We start from the raw sequence: 18070 nt of genomic DNA, 5'->3' as shown, positions 1-18070 counted from the left end.
AATATTAAGATAAATTTCGTGTGAAATTTCGAATTTCGTCGTTTGGTTTAAATGAATAAATACAAAAGTCTTTCTTCGAAATACTCACATCTGAGTTAACCTTTAAAATAATAAAAAAGTTTTAAATTTAATTTTTTAAATGCCTCATTTAAACATTTAATTTTATTTTTATTAATTTATTTTTCATCTTTCAAATTATACTGGAAGCTTTAATCCTAAAGACTTTAAAAATAGTTTATTTTTCAAAGTAAGTAAGCTTCTTTTAACTATTGGTGCTCTTTCTATAGCTTTACCTCTTTTATTATAAATAATATTGTGCTTATTGGTTAATAAATTCGGGTTTTGTGGTGTCATTGTCATGTTATACCCATGCGAAACTTGAATGCCAAGTTATGTATTGTGTGATTCCTTTTTAAGCCAATAATTCCATCGCCTACCAACTTCTTAGTAACATCTGGAAAATAGAAGGACAATTACTTTTAGATACGATACACATTTTACAAAAATAATATATAAAAATATCGCGAAGAAGTCACTTCTAAGTCACGTCTGTACGATAAAATGACGATAGTACACACTTCTGAACGCTAGAACACATTAAAGTCACTTCTAAGTCACTTCTGGGCGATAGAACACACTTTAAAAAAACAACAAGAGAACAACGCTACAGACGATTCAATCGACCTAATGATACCCGTTACTCAGCTGTGCTCTCGCCATCTAGCGCATACTTTTCCTAGCTAGCGCCACCTTCATCGGGTATTGATATTAAGAACACAAACAGATGGACGAACATGGCTAGATCGACTCGGCTAGTGATCCGGATCAAGAATATGTATACATTGTGGAGTCGGAAACACTTTCTTCTGCCTGTAAAATACATTCCGACGAATATATTAAGCCCTTTTACTCTACAATTAACGGGCATAAAAAGGTACTCGATAATTTTCCGTTAATCCTTTATTTCTAAAAATTCCTCCCTTTTGACCCGCGCTATTATTTTTCGATCGAGCGTCATTTCGATTCGCAATTCGCAAATTTTGTATCAAATTTGTATGTTTACAAAAAGTTGCTTTGATTTTAAAAAAAATTTTAATTGTATACCATATTAAAATATACAACTATTTTAAGATATTTACTGGCGTGATTAAAGTTAAATTGATCATACAAGGATTCTCCACATATTTAATTATAAAGATCCACATATTTAATATTCAAGATTACTTTTATTTTGACTAAGAAAAATAAATTTGTTTCTGTTTGTTGTCTTAGAAATGGCTATTATTAAATTTATCATGTCAACGGAGCTGATTATTAAATAATTATTAATGCCTACAAGCGGTCAAAGCCCTTATATGAAAAATAAATGCAAAATTTTGCAAAACAAGTAAATAAACATTTTTTCCAAAACTTTCAGTTGGAAAAGTCTTTCCTGGAATCATCTACAAGCGTCTGTTAAGTCACTTCTCAGTGACATCCAGAAGAGACTTCCGCCATATCTGGAACTGTCGCGGATGGACTCTGAGAAGTGTCGCCGAAGTGGCACATTTCTTCCCCAAGACGATAGTTTTGATCTTTTAGAACTCTATTATTAAGCCACTGATTGTATTATTTTCCAAATGAACTGTTTTAATTTTTTATATTAACAGTCTGTTCTGATGGATAGGTTATTTAGGATGTGGCTCTAGAACTTTTTGTCGGTAACTGCTTTTGTCTTAACTAGGGTCCAGTACACCATCATTATGTAAGAATGTATATTTCATTTCCTTAATCGGTTTGATTAATTTTTCCAATATATGTATTTATTTCTGATATGATTTATTTCTCCACTATACTTCTATACAAATTAAAAGACTTGACCGTTCTCTTTCGATGGCCCAGTTTTACATATCGTCGGTTATAAAATTCGAATACTTGAAGTTGGCTGCGATCAACAGGCGCGGCCTGTGGTAGTCCTCGACGGCCGCACTGTCAAGGGTGGTCTTCTTCAATGAGCCCACACGTATGTGCGGGAGAAACAATATGTGATACGTGTGTGTGGCCAAGGGTGCTCCTCTTCAACCCACTGGTGAAACGCTGGTCTTTTCGGAGATGCCATTATAGTTGAGTGGCGGCCAGCAGCTTGTGGTTGCGTCCCGTAAACGCGGGAGGAATATGTTTTCCGCTGATCGCACCTGCTGAAGCCCGCTCGGTGTTGCGTGGGAAGAGGGGGCATTAACTTGGTTCTCGTATGTGGAGATCGAGGATCCTTTGCTGCAGTCAGAGCTGGATGGCTATATTTTCACAATCGCTGATTAGGTTGACTTACGTTGGGAGGAAACTGCCTCCTTCGCCTGCTGGCCTAGAGACTCAGTCAGTGCAAAATTATAAGAGATATTTAACGGCGGTTACCGGAGTTTTGCAATGCTATAGAACTTGTGTTTTTTATTCGTATAAGGCTTGCAGCGAACTAAAATGATATGCTGTGTTCGCCGGCTATGCAAGAGCATCCGGCCAAACGCCGCGTCAGCGGTTTTGGGCGCCGCTATGCTTCGGACATTCGGTCAACGCCTCCGTCCGGTTAGCTACTTAGTTAACTTATAAACATTCACAGCAGAGTTTCAATTAATTCTTCTTATTTGGGTGATATAAATTTTTTGAAAATATATAAAAATTTACGAATTTTAATCCTTTGGGACTTTTTATTAAGCTTAGCTAGTATTAACGTTACCACAATTCGAGAGCTTTACGATTGGAGTCCTTATTGTGTTTGGTTGTCGTGTAACGAACTGATTTCTTTGGTTTCTGCTCGCTATGGTATTTGTGCGGCTAGCTCAGTAGATTTTGTGTGTTCGTCCCACCAAATTTATATAAACGTGACCGCCCAGTAGTTCAGTGAAAAAGCACAGAATTCTCGGGTTCGGAGTTGGTTTATTGCGGGTATAACTGCAGTCGGCTTTATAACTTGCTCGTCTCGCTGTCTCCGACGGTGTGGGTCGTCTTGTCGCTCCTCGAAGATCCTTGACCGCTGATTGCTCCTGACGTGGCTGGTTGTCTTGTCGCTCCTCGAAGATCCTTGACCGCTGATTGCTCCTGACGTGGCTGGCTCGGTGACTGCTTGGCCACGATTCAGACTCGCTATGGGGTCAGCCGTGCGGGCTTAGGGAAGCATCACCGTTCTCAGACTAGGGTGACCAGACTGACGAGCTCTCCAGGATCACTCCTCTCGATACCCGACCGCCTGTCCCTTGCTCTGTCCCGGATGGTCCCACGGGCTTCCGCTCAGATCGTGCGGACAGTCAAGGCAGAACGCCAGGGAGCTGCCTCGCTTTTCACTTCGCTTCTGTGCCTCGTGCCCTAGCCTCACCCTTCCGCGTACTGTCCGTGCCGTTCCTGCGGGCTCGATCCTCCTTGCGTGGCCGTTGCGGTGTGGTGTCCTGCTTGCTGGTGGCGATATCCTGCGAACTACTCCTGACATGTGGCTGTAGGTCTTGACTTCTGTGCTGGTTTCGAGGTTATACGCCGATCCGGGACTTCTCTCCCTTCTGGCTCGTGACTCTCAGGGTTCTGTTGCGCCGCTCCGGGACTTCTCTCCCTTCTGGCTCGCTACTCTAGGGGCTCTGTTGCGCCGTTCCGGGTCTTCTTTCCCTTCTGGCCCGCTACTCAAGGGGTTCCGTTGCGCCGCTCCGGGACTTCTCTCCCTTCTGGCTCGCTACTCTAGGGGTTCTGTTACGCCGCTCAGGGACTTCTCTCCCTTCTGGCTTGCTACTCTCGATTTCAAATCTTAGTCTAGTAGACCCTCCAGGCGTGCCGCCAGGACTTCGTCGGCAGGACAGAACAGAACTTAGCCGTGTGGCGCCTCCTTAGACCTCAGCCAGGCTCCCACGGCGCTGCTTCCGACGACTCCTTGCTCTCGACTGACTGCTCGGTCTTGACTGAATGCTCTCCACTGGATGACTGATCTCAATGCTCTCGACCGAATGACTGATGCCGAATGACTGTTCCCGCTGCCAGCGCCCTGCGGGTTTATATAGGGCCTCTGGGAACCGTTATTTCCCTTTTGCACACGGCCCGCCAAAACTCTCCACATGGGGTCCAAAGTCCATGGTTTCTGTTTGACCCTCTTGTCCCTGACGCACTGCTTTTCGCCGCCGTGCAGCCTGATGCTGCCATCCCGCTGATCCCGGAGACGCGTGCAACATGTTTGTGTGCCGCACCGCTGCTGAGCTGTGGCACCTTCTTTCCAAAGTCCAAAGTCCGGCGGCGTCCCGTTACTCCATTTTGCACACGGCACTCTCGCTCCGCCCGCCAAGTCTCCGCTCTCTCCTTCTCCATTGTTGGTCTCCAAACTCTCTTGGTCTCCGAACCCTATTGCTCTCCAAACTCTCTCGCTCTCCAAATTCCCTTGTCTCAAAACTCTCTTCCTCTCCAAACTCTCACGTTCTCCAAACTCTAACGTTCTCCGTCCTCGATCTCCAAACTCTCTCGTTCTCCGTCCTCGATCTCCAAACTCTCTCGTTCTACGTCCTCGCTCTTCGCCGCGCCGCCACTACGCGAATTCGCCGCGTACCTGGTGATCGGCCGGCCATCTGCTGCTGGGATTTGTGGGGAGTTATTCAACTCCTCACAGTCGTTTTAATCGGTTATTTTTTTACATACAAAATTTTGTTTCTTGCTTCTTAAACGCCTCTTTCAATAAAATGGGGAATCGTTTTTGTAATCGCTTTATACGTATTTTTTATTGTAAACTAATCAGTACATTACTGTTTGAAGCCAATTTTTCGAGGAACAATTTTTGTGGACCGCGTGCACAATTACAGAAACGCTTGTTATCAAGGAATAAAACCATTTAATGAAGCATGCAAAGAGCAAGATATTGCATATTCTCAAAACAAGGATTCTAGTGAACGACATTGGGAGACAGACGGACAGACAAGAATATATAAATTTATTTATGGGGTCGGAAAAGTCTCCTTCACTATGTTGTTAACTTTATGACTGACATTATTATACCCTCTGCAAAGCTTTAAATATAGATGTAATCCAAGACGGAGCCAGTTAATGACATTCATTTTAATGGCACTTCTAAAATTAATAATATATCCTACACCAATGTAGACAATAAGGTATTGGATACAGATTTTTAAGTATCCGAATATATTATATCAAATGATTCGGAATTTCATTCGATTAAATTAACATACTAAATCTTTCTTTTCAAATCAAACCAACTCAAATACCGGTTACGTTAATATTAGTCATATTCACATTTATATATTTAATTATTATGGTTATAATCAAATATAGAAAATAAAAAAAAATAAAAACAATGCAAATTTATATAGAAATTTAACCAGAAAGCAATATTTCCGATAATGAAATATATGATATTCTCGACATTGAAAATTCCCCAAAAGAAAATATCATTGTCGAGTTAATTAAACAATATATCTTTCAGTTACCATGAATATGATACATTATTTAGGGGATGTTATCCAACTTATAAACAATTTAGAGCCCAAAGCTTATTACTGAAGACCAGACAGTACGCTTTTGAAAACCGAATCGAGCAGTTAAATAGATCGATTTAAAATAAAAGAGCAGTGAATAAAATAAATTTGACCTATTAAAATTTAAAATAGTGAAAAAGTGATTATGAACAAGAAAGTATGTTAACCAAGCTTAGAAGGTGATATGTAAAAAACACCAAGGATATAATTATACCCTTGCAGAGGAAATAATGATTTCAGTCAGAAGTTTGCAACGCAGTGAAGGAGACGCTTCCGACCACACAAAGTATATATATTCTTGATCAGTGTCACAAAACGAGTCGATCTAGCCATAATGATTTAAAAAAATTATATCTTTGGTGTTTTTTGACATATACCTTTTTAAGCTTGGACATAACAATTTTAAATTAGTTCTGAATTTCGAATTAAATTTTATCAAAATCGGACGACTATATCATATAGCTCCCATAGGAACGATCGGATAATAAGTAGGAAAACATGAAATAAAAATTATATCTTTTGTGTTTTTTAACTTATAACCTTATAAGCTTGAGACTAACATTTTTTAATTAGTTTTGAATTTCGAATTAAATTTTATTAAAATCGGACGACAATCGGAAAACTAGTGGTAAAATAATATAAAAAAATTAAATCTTCGATGTTTTTTAACATATATCCTCCTACGTTTGGAAATAGCTCTTTTTATTTGGTTTTGAATTTCGAATTAAATTTTTTCAAAATCGGAGGACTTTATCATATAGCTCCCATAGGAGCAATCGGAAAATTAGTCGGAAAACATGAAATACAAATTATATCTTTGGTGTTTTTTAACATATAACCTAATAAGCTTGAAAATAAAATTTTTTAATTAGTTCTGAATTTCGAATTAAATTTTTTAAGAATCGGACGACGATATCATATAACTGTAGATGGCACTTTCTAGATGTTCTCTATTAGGCGGTCGTAACTAAAGTGATCTATATTGCACAGATTTGTACAGGCTTCGTATTTCACAAGAGTTCAGGGTATACAGTAAGAGGGAGTGAGACAAACATAGTGTTTCTTAAGAGTAACAGGGACGTTTATATCTTGTGTGTAATAAAAGTGTGACCTAACTTAATGTAGAATGTAAGTATGACAGATGCTTAGGGATATGTATACGTATGTATGTGTGAGTGTCTGCTTGCTACAATTCAGCCATCCTGACCAGAGAGCTCCTGATCTCTTAGCTATCTGCATTATTAATCCAAGGTCGTATGTTTGCTACAGCCCAAACTCCCTTATAAGGAAGCCTAGACTGTTGAAAACCTTCAACATCCTTCAAGACATACCTATCATTGCGAAGTACCCTTGTCACTCTGTAAGGGCCTTTGAATTTTGGTATTAGCTTTTTAGATACGCCTACATGAGAATCGAAGTTTTTGATCATTACTAAGTCGTCCGTCTGGAATTCTTTAGGATTCTTTCTCTTAAGATCTGTGCGTAACTTATTATATTCTTGTAACTTCTCCATGCTCTTACTGGCTTTTTCTCTAATTACTTCTAAATTTCTACATTCCCTATCTTTATTCAACTCTTCTTATTTTTCTTTTAAACTATCTATAACCTTTCCCTTTTGAGACATTCCAAATAAAACTTGGCTTGGGTGCTGACTAACTGATCTTTGGATCGTATTATTAAGTGCGTGTTCAACTGTTTCTAAAACTGAACAGAACAATCCTTTGCCTGAACAAGTCAATTTAGCGATCATGGGTCCTATGCTTCTATTTACTCTTTCGACGCATTGTAAATGCGTCTATAACCACCAGTACGTGTTTGTTGGCTCTACTCTTATCTACCGGGCCATAATGATCTATGTGTATGACATCAAATGGAATGCTTACTTTGGGAATGCTGTGAAGGAAACCTTCGTCTTTACCAGACTTATCAGAATAGGCAATACATTTCAAACAATTATTAATGTGCTGCTTGCATTTTTCACGGACTTTGGGAAACCAATAACTTTTTGAGATAACTTCTACCATCTTATCTATTCCAACATGTCCTAATTGATCGTGGTAACTAAAAAGAACGTGTCTTTCCATTTCGCTTGGCACATAAAATAAAAGACCATCCTTATCCTTTTTTCTGTAAATTATTCCATTTCGCATTTCATAATCCTTTAATTCTGTTTCCTGCAGTTTCTCAGCTATACTTCTGATTTTCTCATTTCTACTTTGACATATAACTAAGTTTTCTTCAAACGAATTAGAATCTATTGTCAGTATGTGTGTGTTCCTGCTAAGTGCATGCTGCATACGCTTGCCGGCTCTATGTTCTAGAGTGTAGTCATAATCTTGAAGAAAAAGTGCCCACCTGGCAATTCTTGGGCATAATTCCTTTTTATTTAACGCCAGTGTAAGAGCACTACAGTCTGTAACTATTTTGAATTGTATTCCTTGAAGATAGATTCTAAAGCGTTGTAACGAGTAAACTACAACGAGCGTTTCTAATTCGAAACTATGGTACTTCGCCTCCACATCCGTCGTGCGTTTCGAAAAATAGAAAACGGGGTGAAATTTAGTGTCTTTTTTCTTCTGCATTAAAATTGAACCAAAACCTAGGGCACTAGCATCACAGTGTAACTCTGTTAGATCTTTTGGATTGTACAAGGCCAGAATAGAGGCTTCCAAAAGATTTACTTTTAATATTTCAAAACACTCTAACTCTTTCGCACCAAATTCGAATTTTCTGTCCTTTCTTACAAGATCATACAACGGCTTTGCTTTTGTTGAAAAATCTTTGACAAATCGTCTGAAATAAGAGCACAGTTCAAGAAAACTTTGAACCTCATGCGTTTTTGTCGGTAGAGGACCTAACCTAAGCTCAAGCTTGTTATCTACCAGTCGTTTAAAGACCTCCGTTAATATATCCATATGACTCTTACTATCTTTCGTTGCTATTAAAATATCATCCACATAAATGAGAACCTTATCTTCTTTAACCAAATCAGCAAAGATTTTGTTCACAAATCTTTGAAACACTTCTGGTGCGTTTCGCAAACCAAACGGCATTCTGAGCCATTCATACTGACCCATAGGTGTTGTAAAAGCGGTATACTTTATTGAATCCTCGTGCATGTGCACGTGAATGAACCCATTTTAAGGTCGAACTTGGTAAAAATAGTTTTTTCAGACAGTTTATTAATAAGGTCATCTATTAAGGGGGTGAGGTAGTTATCTTTTAACATGTTTTTGTTAAGGGTTCGGTAATCTACGCACATTCTTAATTCTCCAGACTTTTTCCTAACTAGAACTATCGGTGATGCATATCAGACTCGCTTACTCGAATAATACCGTTTTTTATATAATCATCTATCAAATTTTGAACTTGCGTATGATAAACGTCTTGGAGGGTAATTGAAAGGTTTAGTTTTATCAAAATTAAGTTTCATTTCCCATTTTACTAAGGGGATCTCCGGCCGTTTCGGTTTTGTATAAAACTTATCAAAAATTTCGATCAGTTTTTTTCTTAACGTAAACTCACACTTATCGCTAATATTTAACAGGTTGAATTCGGCTGGATCTGGGTATTCAATTGACATAATTGCTGACTCGAAATGATCGCTGGATTGGGCACTTAAATTTTGATTTAACTCTATCATTTTACACGAATCACTTTGCGTTTCTTTGTGACCATAATTAATCTTTATACTATCATTTGAACAATCTTCTTTCTCACAGCTATCAGTCGAGCAATCATTTTTAATCTGTCTGTCTGAGCAATGAAATTTAAAACTACTATCCTTCTTCCCATTACTATTATCTGAGGATCATTTCCTTTAAACGATCATCAACACAACTATCATTTGAACAATCATTTATACAACTATCATTTGAACAATCATTTTCCCTAACAATCTTAAAGTTACAAATGTTCTCTTCCTAAAACAGTGCTATATGCCATTGATTTGTTTGCCACAATTAGTAATTCAAAATTAAATTTCACTTTATTCATAATAACAAAACATGATATCTTTCCATATATATCTAAAGGACTGTGATTCAAGCCAAAGTAATGTGAAAAGTTGTTTTCATTGCCGTTAATGATATTACTACTTAGAATGTTTTCAACGCAGGATAACTTCGTAAAACTAACTGGACTCCCAGAATCGATTAGGCATTCTGCAAATAGGCACTGATTAGGGTGTGAATTAAAGTAAATTTTAAACGGTCTCACATATTCGTTTTTGGTTGCGTTCTTCTTCTCGTTGCAATGCGATACGAGGTGCTCCAAACTTCCACAGCCGTAGCAAGCGCCGTATGCGCGCTTGGACTTGCGTCAGTCGGCCGCGAAGTGACCCACGGAGTTACAGTTGTAGCATCTTACACGGGCGGGTTTCCGGACACAACTTTGTGGAGTCCAAATGCGAGAGTTGGCTTTCGCAAAGTTACGTTGGAGAATGCCGACAGCAGCTGGGCAGACGAATTAAAACAGTGCATGTGTGCCTGTTGTCGTAGAAGAGTATCCGGTATTCCTTCAATGATACTGTCGATTAATTCCTCGTCGTCTATACGGATGTGTGCAGCCAACATGGTCTTGTCATTAAAGTACGCAGCAAAGTCTTCATCTGGATGCATTTCTCTCTTTTGACTGAAAAGCCTCTGCGAGTTGAGATAAGAGTTCCTGGGCTGGCAAGGACAGAAAGTTCTCAGAAGAGTGCAACCAAAATTTGGGCACGGTCTTTCAACTTTGACATAACCAGCATGCGAGTTATGTCTTCACTTAGCTTGTACATTTTTATGATCGCGTTGAGCTGTGCGATCCAAGTGTTAACTGGAACTTTGCTGTTAGCAGCACCGGCAAAAGGTGTAAGCATTTCCTTAACCGTGGTCAGCAAAGAGTTGTTGTTAAAAATGGCTTTGTTTTGATTTGGTGTGGACACATTGTTCTCGACTTCTGGCAAGATGCTCGTCGGAGGTGCGGTCACATTATTCAATGGCTGACAGCGGGAAACTTCCAACTTGAGAAACTCATTTTCCAATTGCACCGCTTCTAATTGACGCTTCAGAGATTCCAATTGCATGGAAATTTCTGGAACGCAGATGCTGTTGTTGGCAGCTTCGTCGTTGTTTTGGGCACCCAGCGACGTAGCCCCAACATAGTCCTGATCGGCTCCGCTATTTGCAGCAGTATTTGGCCTTTCCTCGGGCCCAGCTTCAATGTCGGTCATCTCCTTGGGGTCCAGTACTGGACATTCTCCTCGAGCCTCGGGAGGCACACCATTCAACCACGCCGCTAGTGTTGCCTTGGTGCCGCTTTTCGGCAACCCAAGTTTTTCCAGCCAGCATCAAAGTTCTGATGCTGTGTAGCCGTCCGCAGCTATGGTGTCCATCATTACGAACTATTTTAAATAACTCACTTAATAACTTTTGCTCGTAAACAGCGTTAATGAAGCGAGAAAAAATTTTTTTTTTTTTCACGGTAATCCTACCTATGAAATTGTAGATGACACTTTCTAGATGTTTTCTATTAGGCGGTCGCAACAAAAGTGATCTATATTTCACAGATTTGTACAGGCTTCGTATTTCACAAGAGTGCAGGGTTTTCAGTATGGGGGAGTGAGACAAACATAGTGTTTCTTAAGAGTAACAGGGACGTTTATATCTTGTGTGTAATAAAAGTGTAACAAATTATAGCTTTGTGGCTTTTTGACATATATTGGGAATATATATTTTCATATTTTTTAGAATTTCGAATTCAATTTAATAAAATTATTGATTATTATTTATAATTGCAAGGGTGTATAAACTTCGTCTTGCCAAAGTTAATTTTCCGATCGTTTCTATGGCAGCTATATGATATAGTCGTCCGATTTTGATAAAATTTAAATCGAAATTCATTACTTATTAAATATTGTTAGTTCTAAGCTTAGAAAGTTATATTATAAAAAAACCGAAGATATACTTTTTTTTTAATTGTTTACCCGAGAGCTTCTATAGGATCTTTAAGATATAGTTGTCCGATACGCCTGGTTCCGACTTATATACTACCTGCAATAGAAAGAAGACTTTTGGGAAATCGTACAAGTCTCTCAGTTTAGAAGCTATCGGCTATTTCTGAATTTCAAATGAAATTTTATTAACATCGGACGATTATATCATATAGCTGTCATAGTAACAATCAGAAAATTAGTTGTACAAAAATATGAAAAAATGATTGTCGCGGAACGGATTAGGCTATCGATAGTCAGTATTTTTATGAAGTCTAGTATTTAGTTTAGGTTATTTGGTCGCATTAAAATCGGGTAAAAAGGAACACAATATTTGGCGGATAAAACACATCGATTTGCGCCATCACAGAAAGGGATAAGTAATTATGTATCAGGTTAAGAACAATTGTCTTTAGAATAAAACGCTCGTTACACACCACATCATTTCAACAACTGTCCTAAGTGTTATAAGGCATTCCCGTGATCGGCCAAGCGGTGACAAATTCTTTTATTCGCACTCCGCAAGATGATGCCCACGAAGCACTTACCCAGGCGGAGCCCCAGGCTGGAAGCCTCGGGCGTTCCCACAACTGCGACCACCACGGCCACAGCAACTGGCACCGCGACCAGCTCTGCGAGTGTGGCTGGTGATCGGCAGAGGCCACAGACTCCGAAGGAAAGTGGAACAGCCGCCAGGAAAGCGGCAAGTAACCTGCAGCCCGAAGCGACGGGGCAGACTACGGATTCCACAACTGTAGTGGCGGCCTTAATGGAAAGGATCCCACGTCTGGAGTCGGAGCTGGCGACGGCAAGAGCAAGTGGAGGACAGGCAGAGGCCGCCAGAGATCCCGTTGGAACCGGGGCACGCGGCGTTGTAGTGAGCGGTGCAGCGAATACACCGCCATGTTCGAGTGGAACGCTGCCACATCATGGAGCAGCGCCACGGCAGAGTTTGAGCGAAAACCTGCCCAAGCAGATGAGGGACAATCTGCAAACGGATCTCGGAGTGACGCCATCGCTGCAGTTGCCGGCACAAGTGAGTGCCAATTTGGCGCCGACGCTTGGCGGCCATTGGGCAAACGGACAACCTGTGTCAACAACAACAATACTGCGCTATTCTCCGCCATCTTGTGTGACCGCCGCAGCACAGCCGGTGCTAGGTTATGTTCACCCAGAGGTACCTGTGTAATCGCCCATATCATATGGAGCGCCGACGACAAGCATACAAGGATGGACGCCGATTTCGAGGGTCAGCCAGAGGAATGCCCAATATTCCTGTGTGCGTTCACGGAGACAACTGCAGCCTACCAGTGCACCGAGTTGGAGAACAACCAGAGGCTAGTGAAAGCCCTGAAGGGAGAGGCTCGCGAAACAGTGAAGTCGTTGCTCATCCATCCCAGCAACGTACAAGCTGTTATGGAGCAGCTACGATTCCGGTATGGACGCCCGGAGCAACTGATCCGCAGCCAATTGGAGAGCGTGCGCGAAGTGCAGCCGATTCAGGAGGCCAACATCGCAAGGATCGTGCCGTTCGCGACGAAGGTTAGCAACCTGTCAGCGTTTCTGCAGTCGACCGCGACCGGCAGCCAGCACCTAGCCAACCCAACCCTAATGGAGGAGCTGACAGCCAAGTTGCCGCTAAACAAGAGGTTGGACTGGGCAAGGCACGCGGCCACGATACAGCCGTATCCGACGGTGGCGCACCTGAGCGAGTGGCTCCATGAATTGGCCAAACTGGTGTGCACTGTCACGGACGCCGGAGCCAGAGAACAACCGAAGCGAAGGATTCTGCACGCGAATAGTGTTCGCGAGGAGGAGCGATATGTCGACCGCCCCAGATGCTGCCCTATATGCGAGGGACAGCACCAGGTAAGGGACTGCAAGGACTTCATCAGCGCCTCTACAATTACACGGATCGAGTCCGCGAGGAAGCGACGACTGTGCTTCTCGTGCCTGGAGCCCGGACACATGTCCCGGTTCTGCAGGAAGAGCCGCGGATGCAACGTCCTCGGATGCCAGATGAGGCATCACCACCTGCTCCACGAAGTACCTGAACGATCCAAACGGCCGCCAGTCGCAGATGGGGGCCACAGGAGGGATCAGGACCGACAGCCGTACAGAGACGACAACAATCGGAGGGGAGTGCCACGGTCAGTGGATTCCAGCGAAAGGAACCATCCTACGACGGCCGCAGTTGTAGACGCGCGCCGTGAGCGGGATGAAGGGCGATCGGCGTACGATCGCCAGGAGTTGCCGCACCGAAACCTCAACATCGACTCAATTGGATGCCACCTGCTGTTCAGGATTCTACCCGTGACGCTGTACGGCGAGAATACGAAGGTCGACACGTACGCACTGCTGGATGAAGGATCGTCTGTCACACTCATCGACGACGAACTCATCCGCAGCCTGAACCTGAAAGGCGGGAGTCGACAGCTGAATGTGCAATGGTTTGGTGGAAAATACGCCAAAGAGCACACGAAGGTGGTCAGCCTGCAGATCAGCGCAGCGGGCAAACCAAAGCGCCATGGGCTGAAAAATGTGTACGGAGTGGCCAATCTGAACCTTCCGATGCAGAGCCTGCGTCAGGAGGATGTACAAGCAGTGAAGGCGAACACGCGTCTGCCGGTGATGCCGTACAACAATGCGACGCCGAGGATCCTAATTGGACTGGATCATGCGCATTTAGGAGTACCCTTCAGAACCAAAAGTTATGGATCTGGAGGGCCGTTTGCAGCTAACACCGCACTTGGATGGGTGGTATATGGACCGGTGAACGGAAAGCCGAGCTCGCCGCCTCGAGACCGAGAATTTCGGAGCGAAGCCGGTGCAGACAGTCGCAGCTGGCAGAGTGGACCTGGAGCAGTCAGTCGGAGATAGCGGCGACGCACGGGCCCTGAGCACCCTGGAGAAGACCACCAAACGTGTAGGCCAGAGATACGAGACCGGGCTACTATGGAAGGACGACGAAGTCAGATTGCCGGAGAGCTACAGCATGGCCCTCAGGAGGCTCGTCAACATAGAGCGTAAAATGAAGCGCGATGTGGACTTCGCGTCGGCTTACATCCGGATAATGGACGATTATGTCAAGAAGGGATACGAACGACGACTGGAGGCCCAGGAAGTCCAGAGGTTTCAGGAGGGCAAAGTGTGGTACCTGCCGCACTTCGGAGTGGAAAACCCGAACAAGCCTGGGAAAATCCGGCTGGTTTTCGATGCGGCTGCCAAGGTGGACGGTGTGTCTTTGAATTCAGCGCTACTGAAAGGCCCACAGCGCTACAAGCCCCTCCCAGCAGTGCTCTTCCATTTTCGGGAAGGAGCGGTTGGAGTTTGTGCAGACATCAAGGAGATGTTTCATCAGGTACTGATGCAGCCGAAGGACAGATGCGCCCAGAGGTTTCTGTGGAGAGACGGAGACGACCAGCGAGAGCCGGACGTAAAGATGGCAGTAATGACGTTCGGAGCGGCCTGCTCACCATGTTCGGCGGACTAAGTGAAGACCGTGAATGCCTTGCGGTATAGCAGCACGGACCCGCGAGCAGCCCTGGCCATCAACGAATACCACTACGTGGATGACTACGTCGACAGTTTCGCCAGCGAGGACAAAGCTATCGCCATCTCGACACGGGTGAGAGAAATTCACGCTGAAGCAGGTTTTGATTTGTGCCGATTTACCTCCAGTTCGGCAAGTGTGGTCAGAGCGCTGAACCCACTTGAGCCCATCGCCAGCGTCGGATGGACCGAAGCTGAGGAGTAGGTGCTTGGGATGTACTGGCAGCCGGCTACCGATGAGTTCAAGTTCGGCGTCAAGTACCATCGAGTCCCGAGGAACGTGATGACGGGGGAACGAGTACCAAGAGGGAGTTCCTAAGCCTGGTGATGTCTACGTTTGACCCGATTGGGTTCCTGAGCTGCTACATGGTGACTGCCAAACTGCTGCTGAGGGAGATTTGGCGGAGAGGAGTCAACTGGGACGAGCCGCTACCGGATGAATTGGCCGCAGCCTTCGAGGATTGGCGGCAAGGGATGAGTCGGATCCAGGAATTCCGATGCCCGCGCCACTACTTTGGCGGCGGACGAGTGCGGACGCTACACATCTTCGTGGACTCCAGTCAATCGACGTTCGCAGCAGCGGCCTACTGGCGGGCCACGTACGAGAACGGAGTCGTGCAGGCGCACTTCATAAGCTCCAAAACGAAATGCGCCCCGATGAGGACCATGTCGATCCGCGATCCGCGACTGCAACTCCAAGCAGCGGTATTGGGCACGAGATTGATGGACACCGTCAAGCAGGAGCACGGTGTGGCGATCAGCAGCTGTGCGCTATGGACGGACTCCAAGACTGTGTTGCATTGGATAAGCAACACCCACCGGAGATACAAACAGTTCGTCGGAAACCGGGTGGCGGAGATTTTGGAATCGACAGAGGCGTCCCAGTGGAGATGGATCCCGTCCGCCGAAAACGTGGCGGATGACGCGACAAGGCCGCGCAAGGCCGTGGACCTGAGCATCGGTTCGCGATGGCTAAGCGGACCGCCGTTTCTACGAGGACCAGAGGAGAGCTGGCCGAGATCGAGCGAGGACTGGATTCCTCCGACGACCGACGATGAGGAAATGAAATGTGAGTTTGCCTTGGTCACGGTAAACTTTATATCCCTGCAGAGGTTCTCCAGCTATAATCGACTGGTGAGGACGACTGCGTGGGCGCTCAGATTTGTTCGACGATGCCGTGGAATACGTCGCGATAAAGAGGTCTACGGATTGACCGCGATGGAGTGCGCTGAAGCAGAGCGCGCATTGATACGGCAGTCGCAGCGAGAAGCGTTTGCTGAGGACAGCCAAGGAAACGTCGCCAAGGACAGCCGACTGCACGGACTGTTCCCATACCTTGACGAGGACGGAGTATTGAGAGCCAGTGGAAGGATCGACGACGCGACGTGTGTGCCATACAACGCACGTCGGCCGATCATACTGTCTCACGAGGAGGCGCTGGCAGAAATGATCGTGCAGCAACACTACGAAAAGATGTGCCACCAAAACACGGAGGCGACGATCGGATCGATTCGGAGTAAGTTCTGGTTAACGAACTTGCGGAGACTGCTACGGAGGGTGGTGAGCAAATGCAACGTTTGCAAGCTGCGGAAGGCACGACCCACACAGCCCGAGATGGGCCCCCTGCCTGCGGATCGACTAGAGGCCAACGGATGGCCATTGAAGTCTACTGGCCTGGACTACTTTGGGCCGCTCTTTGTGACAATAGGACGTCGCACAGAGAAGAGGTGGGTGGCACTGTTTACGTGCCTGACCACGAGGGCTATCCACTTGGAGATGGCTCACGATTTGTCCACCGACTCCTGCATAATCGCCATGAGGAACTTCATGAGCCGCCGTGGACCAGTGGTCAGGATAAGAAGCGACAATGGGAAGAACTTCCTTGGAGCCGACCGCGAGGCCAAGAGGTTCAGCGAAGTGTTCGAGCCTGCACATATCCAGGGCGAGCTGTCGTCTAAGGGAAGTCGAATGGATCTTCAACTGCCCGGCGAACCCAGCTGAAGGCGGTGCCTGGGAGAGGATGGTGCAGTGCGTGAAGAAGGTGCTGGCGCACACAATGAAGGAGCTCGCGCCCAAGGAGCATGTACTGGAGAACCTGCTGATTGAGGCGGAGAGCATCGTAAACTCTCGTCCTCTCACTCATCTACCGGTGACGGTGGACCAGGAGGCTCCACTGACGCCAAACGATTTGCTGAAAGGAGCATCGGATATCCCAGATCTCCCCAAGGATGATGGACAGGAACCCGTGAGATCCGCTACTAGGAAGCAGTGGCACATAGCAAGGATGATGCGCGATCGCTTATGGAAGCGTTGGGTGCATGAGTACCTGCCAACTCTTGTGCGCAGGGAGAAATGGTGCAAGCGCGTCGAGCCCATCCGTCGAGGAGACCTGGTATTCATCTGATTGTTCCTATGGGAGCTATATGATATAGTCGTGCGATTTTGACAAAATTTAATTCGAAAATCAGAATTAATTTAAAAATGATATATCCAAGTTTAGAAAGGAATATGTTTAAAAACACGAAAGATATAATTTTTTTTTAAATTTTTTCCCCGATAGTTCCTATGGAAGCTATAATATATAATTGTCCGATCCGGCAGGTTCCGACTTATTACTACCTGCAATAGAATGAAGACTTTTGGGAAAGTTTCAGCCCGATAGCTTTGAAGCTGAGAGACTAGTTTGCGTAGAAACGGACGGACATAAAGACATGGCTAGATCGACTCGTCTTGTGACGCTGATATATACTTTATGGGGTCGGAAACGTCTCCTTCACTGCGTTTGAAACTTCTGACTGAAATCATTATACCCTCTGCAAGGGTATAAAAATAATAATATGTTATGACATATTAAAACGTTTTGGCCGTTAAGGTGAGCGTGGCACCCTGTTGAAACAAACTTGAGCTGCATAGGAAGCCTAGGAATCTGCATACCAAGTCTGACTCTTCTGTCTTTTATAATTTCCGAAATCTCTGCGTTCATACGGACGGACGGACTTACTTTCCGAAAAATATAGTAAGCTCTTTTACTCTTCAAGTAACTGGTAAAAATACGATG

The 18070-nt window shown here is 44.3% G+C and overlaps 2 protein-coding genes across 2 annotated transcripts; both read left to right on the top strand.

The window, feature by feature from the left end:
• Positions 1-12690: 12690 nt before the first annotated feature.
• LOC122818785 (uncharacterized) lies at positions 12691-15217 on the top strand. Its single transcript, XM_044093901.1, has 3 exons — positions 12691-14189; positions 14245-14916; positions 14983-15217. Exons 1-3 carry the CDS (start codon positions 12691-12693, stop codon positions 15215-15217), a joined length of 2406 nt encoding a protein of 801 aa, XP_043949836.1.
• Positions 15218-15339: 122 nt separating this feature from the next.
• LOC122818784 (uncharacterized) lies at positions 15340-17013 on the top strand. The gene has a single exon (XM_044093900.1). It carries the CDS (start codon positions 15340-15342, stop codon positions 17011-17013), a length of 1674 nt encoding a protein of 557 aa, XP_043949835.1.
• Positions 17014-18070: the final 1057 nt, after the last annotated feature.

The sequence above is a fragment of the Drosophila biarmipes genome, chromosome 2L (genome assembly GCF_025231255.1).
Source record: "Drosophila biarmipes strain raj3 chromosome 2L, RU_DBia_V1.1, whole genome shotgun sequence".
Classification (NCBI taxonomy): Eukaryota; Metazoa; Arthropoda; class Insecta; order Diptera; family Drosophilidae; genus Drosophila; species Drosophila biarmipes.
This window is presented reverse-complemented; position numbering and strand designations above follow the sequence as displayed.

What these genes read in the sequence shown, in the direction of transcription:
- LOC122818784 (XM_044093900.1), top strand. Translation starts at nt 15,340, where the DNA reads ATGTCTACGTTTGACCCGATTGGGTTCCTGAGCTGCTACATGGTGACT.
- LOC122818785 (XM_044093901.1), top strand. Translation starts at nt 12,691, where the DNA reads ATGGACGCCGATTTCGAGGGTCAGCCAGAGGAATGCCCAATATTCCTG. An exon ending in AGTTATGGATCTGGAGGGCC is followed by an intron (nt 14,190 to 14,244) that starts GTTTGCAGCTAA and finishes GTGAACGGAAAG; the next exon opens with CCGAGCTCGCCGCCTCGAGA. An exon ending in GTAAAGATGGCAGTAATGAC is followed by an intron (nt 14,917 to 14,982) that starts GTTCGGAGCGGC and finishes CTTGCGGTATAG; the next exon opens with CAGCACGGACCCGCGAGCAG.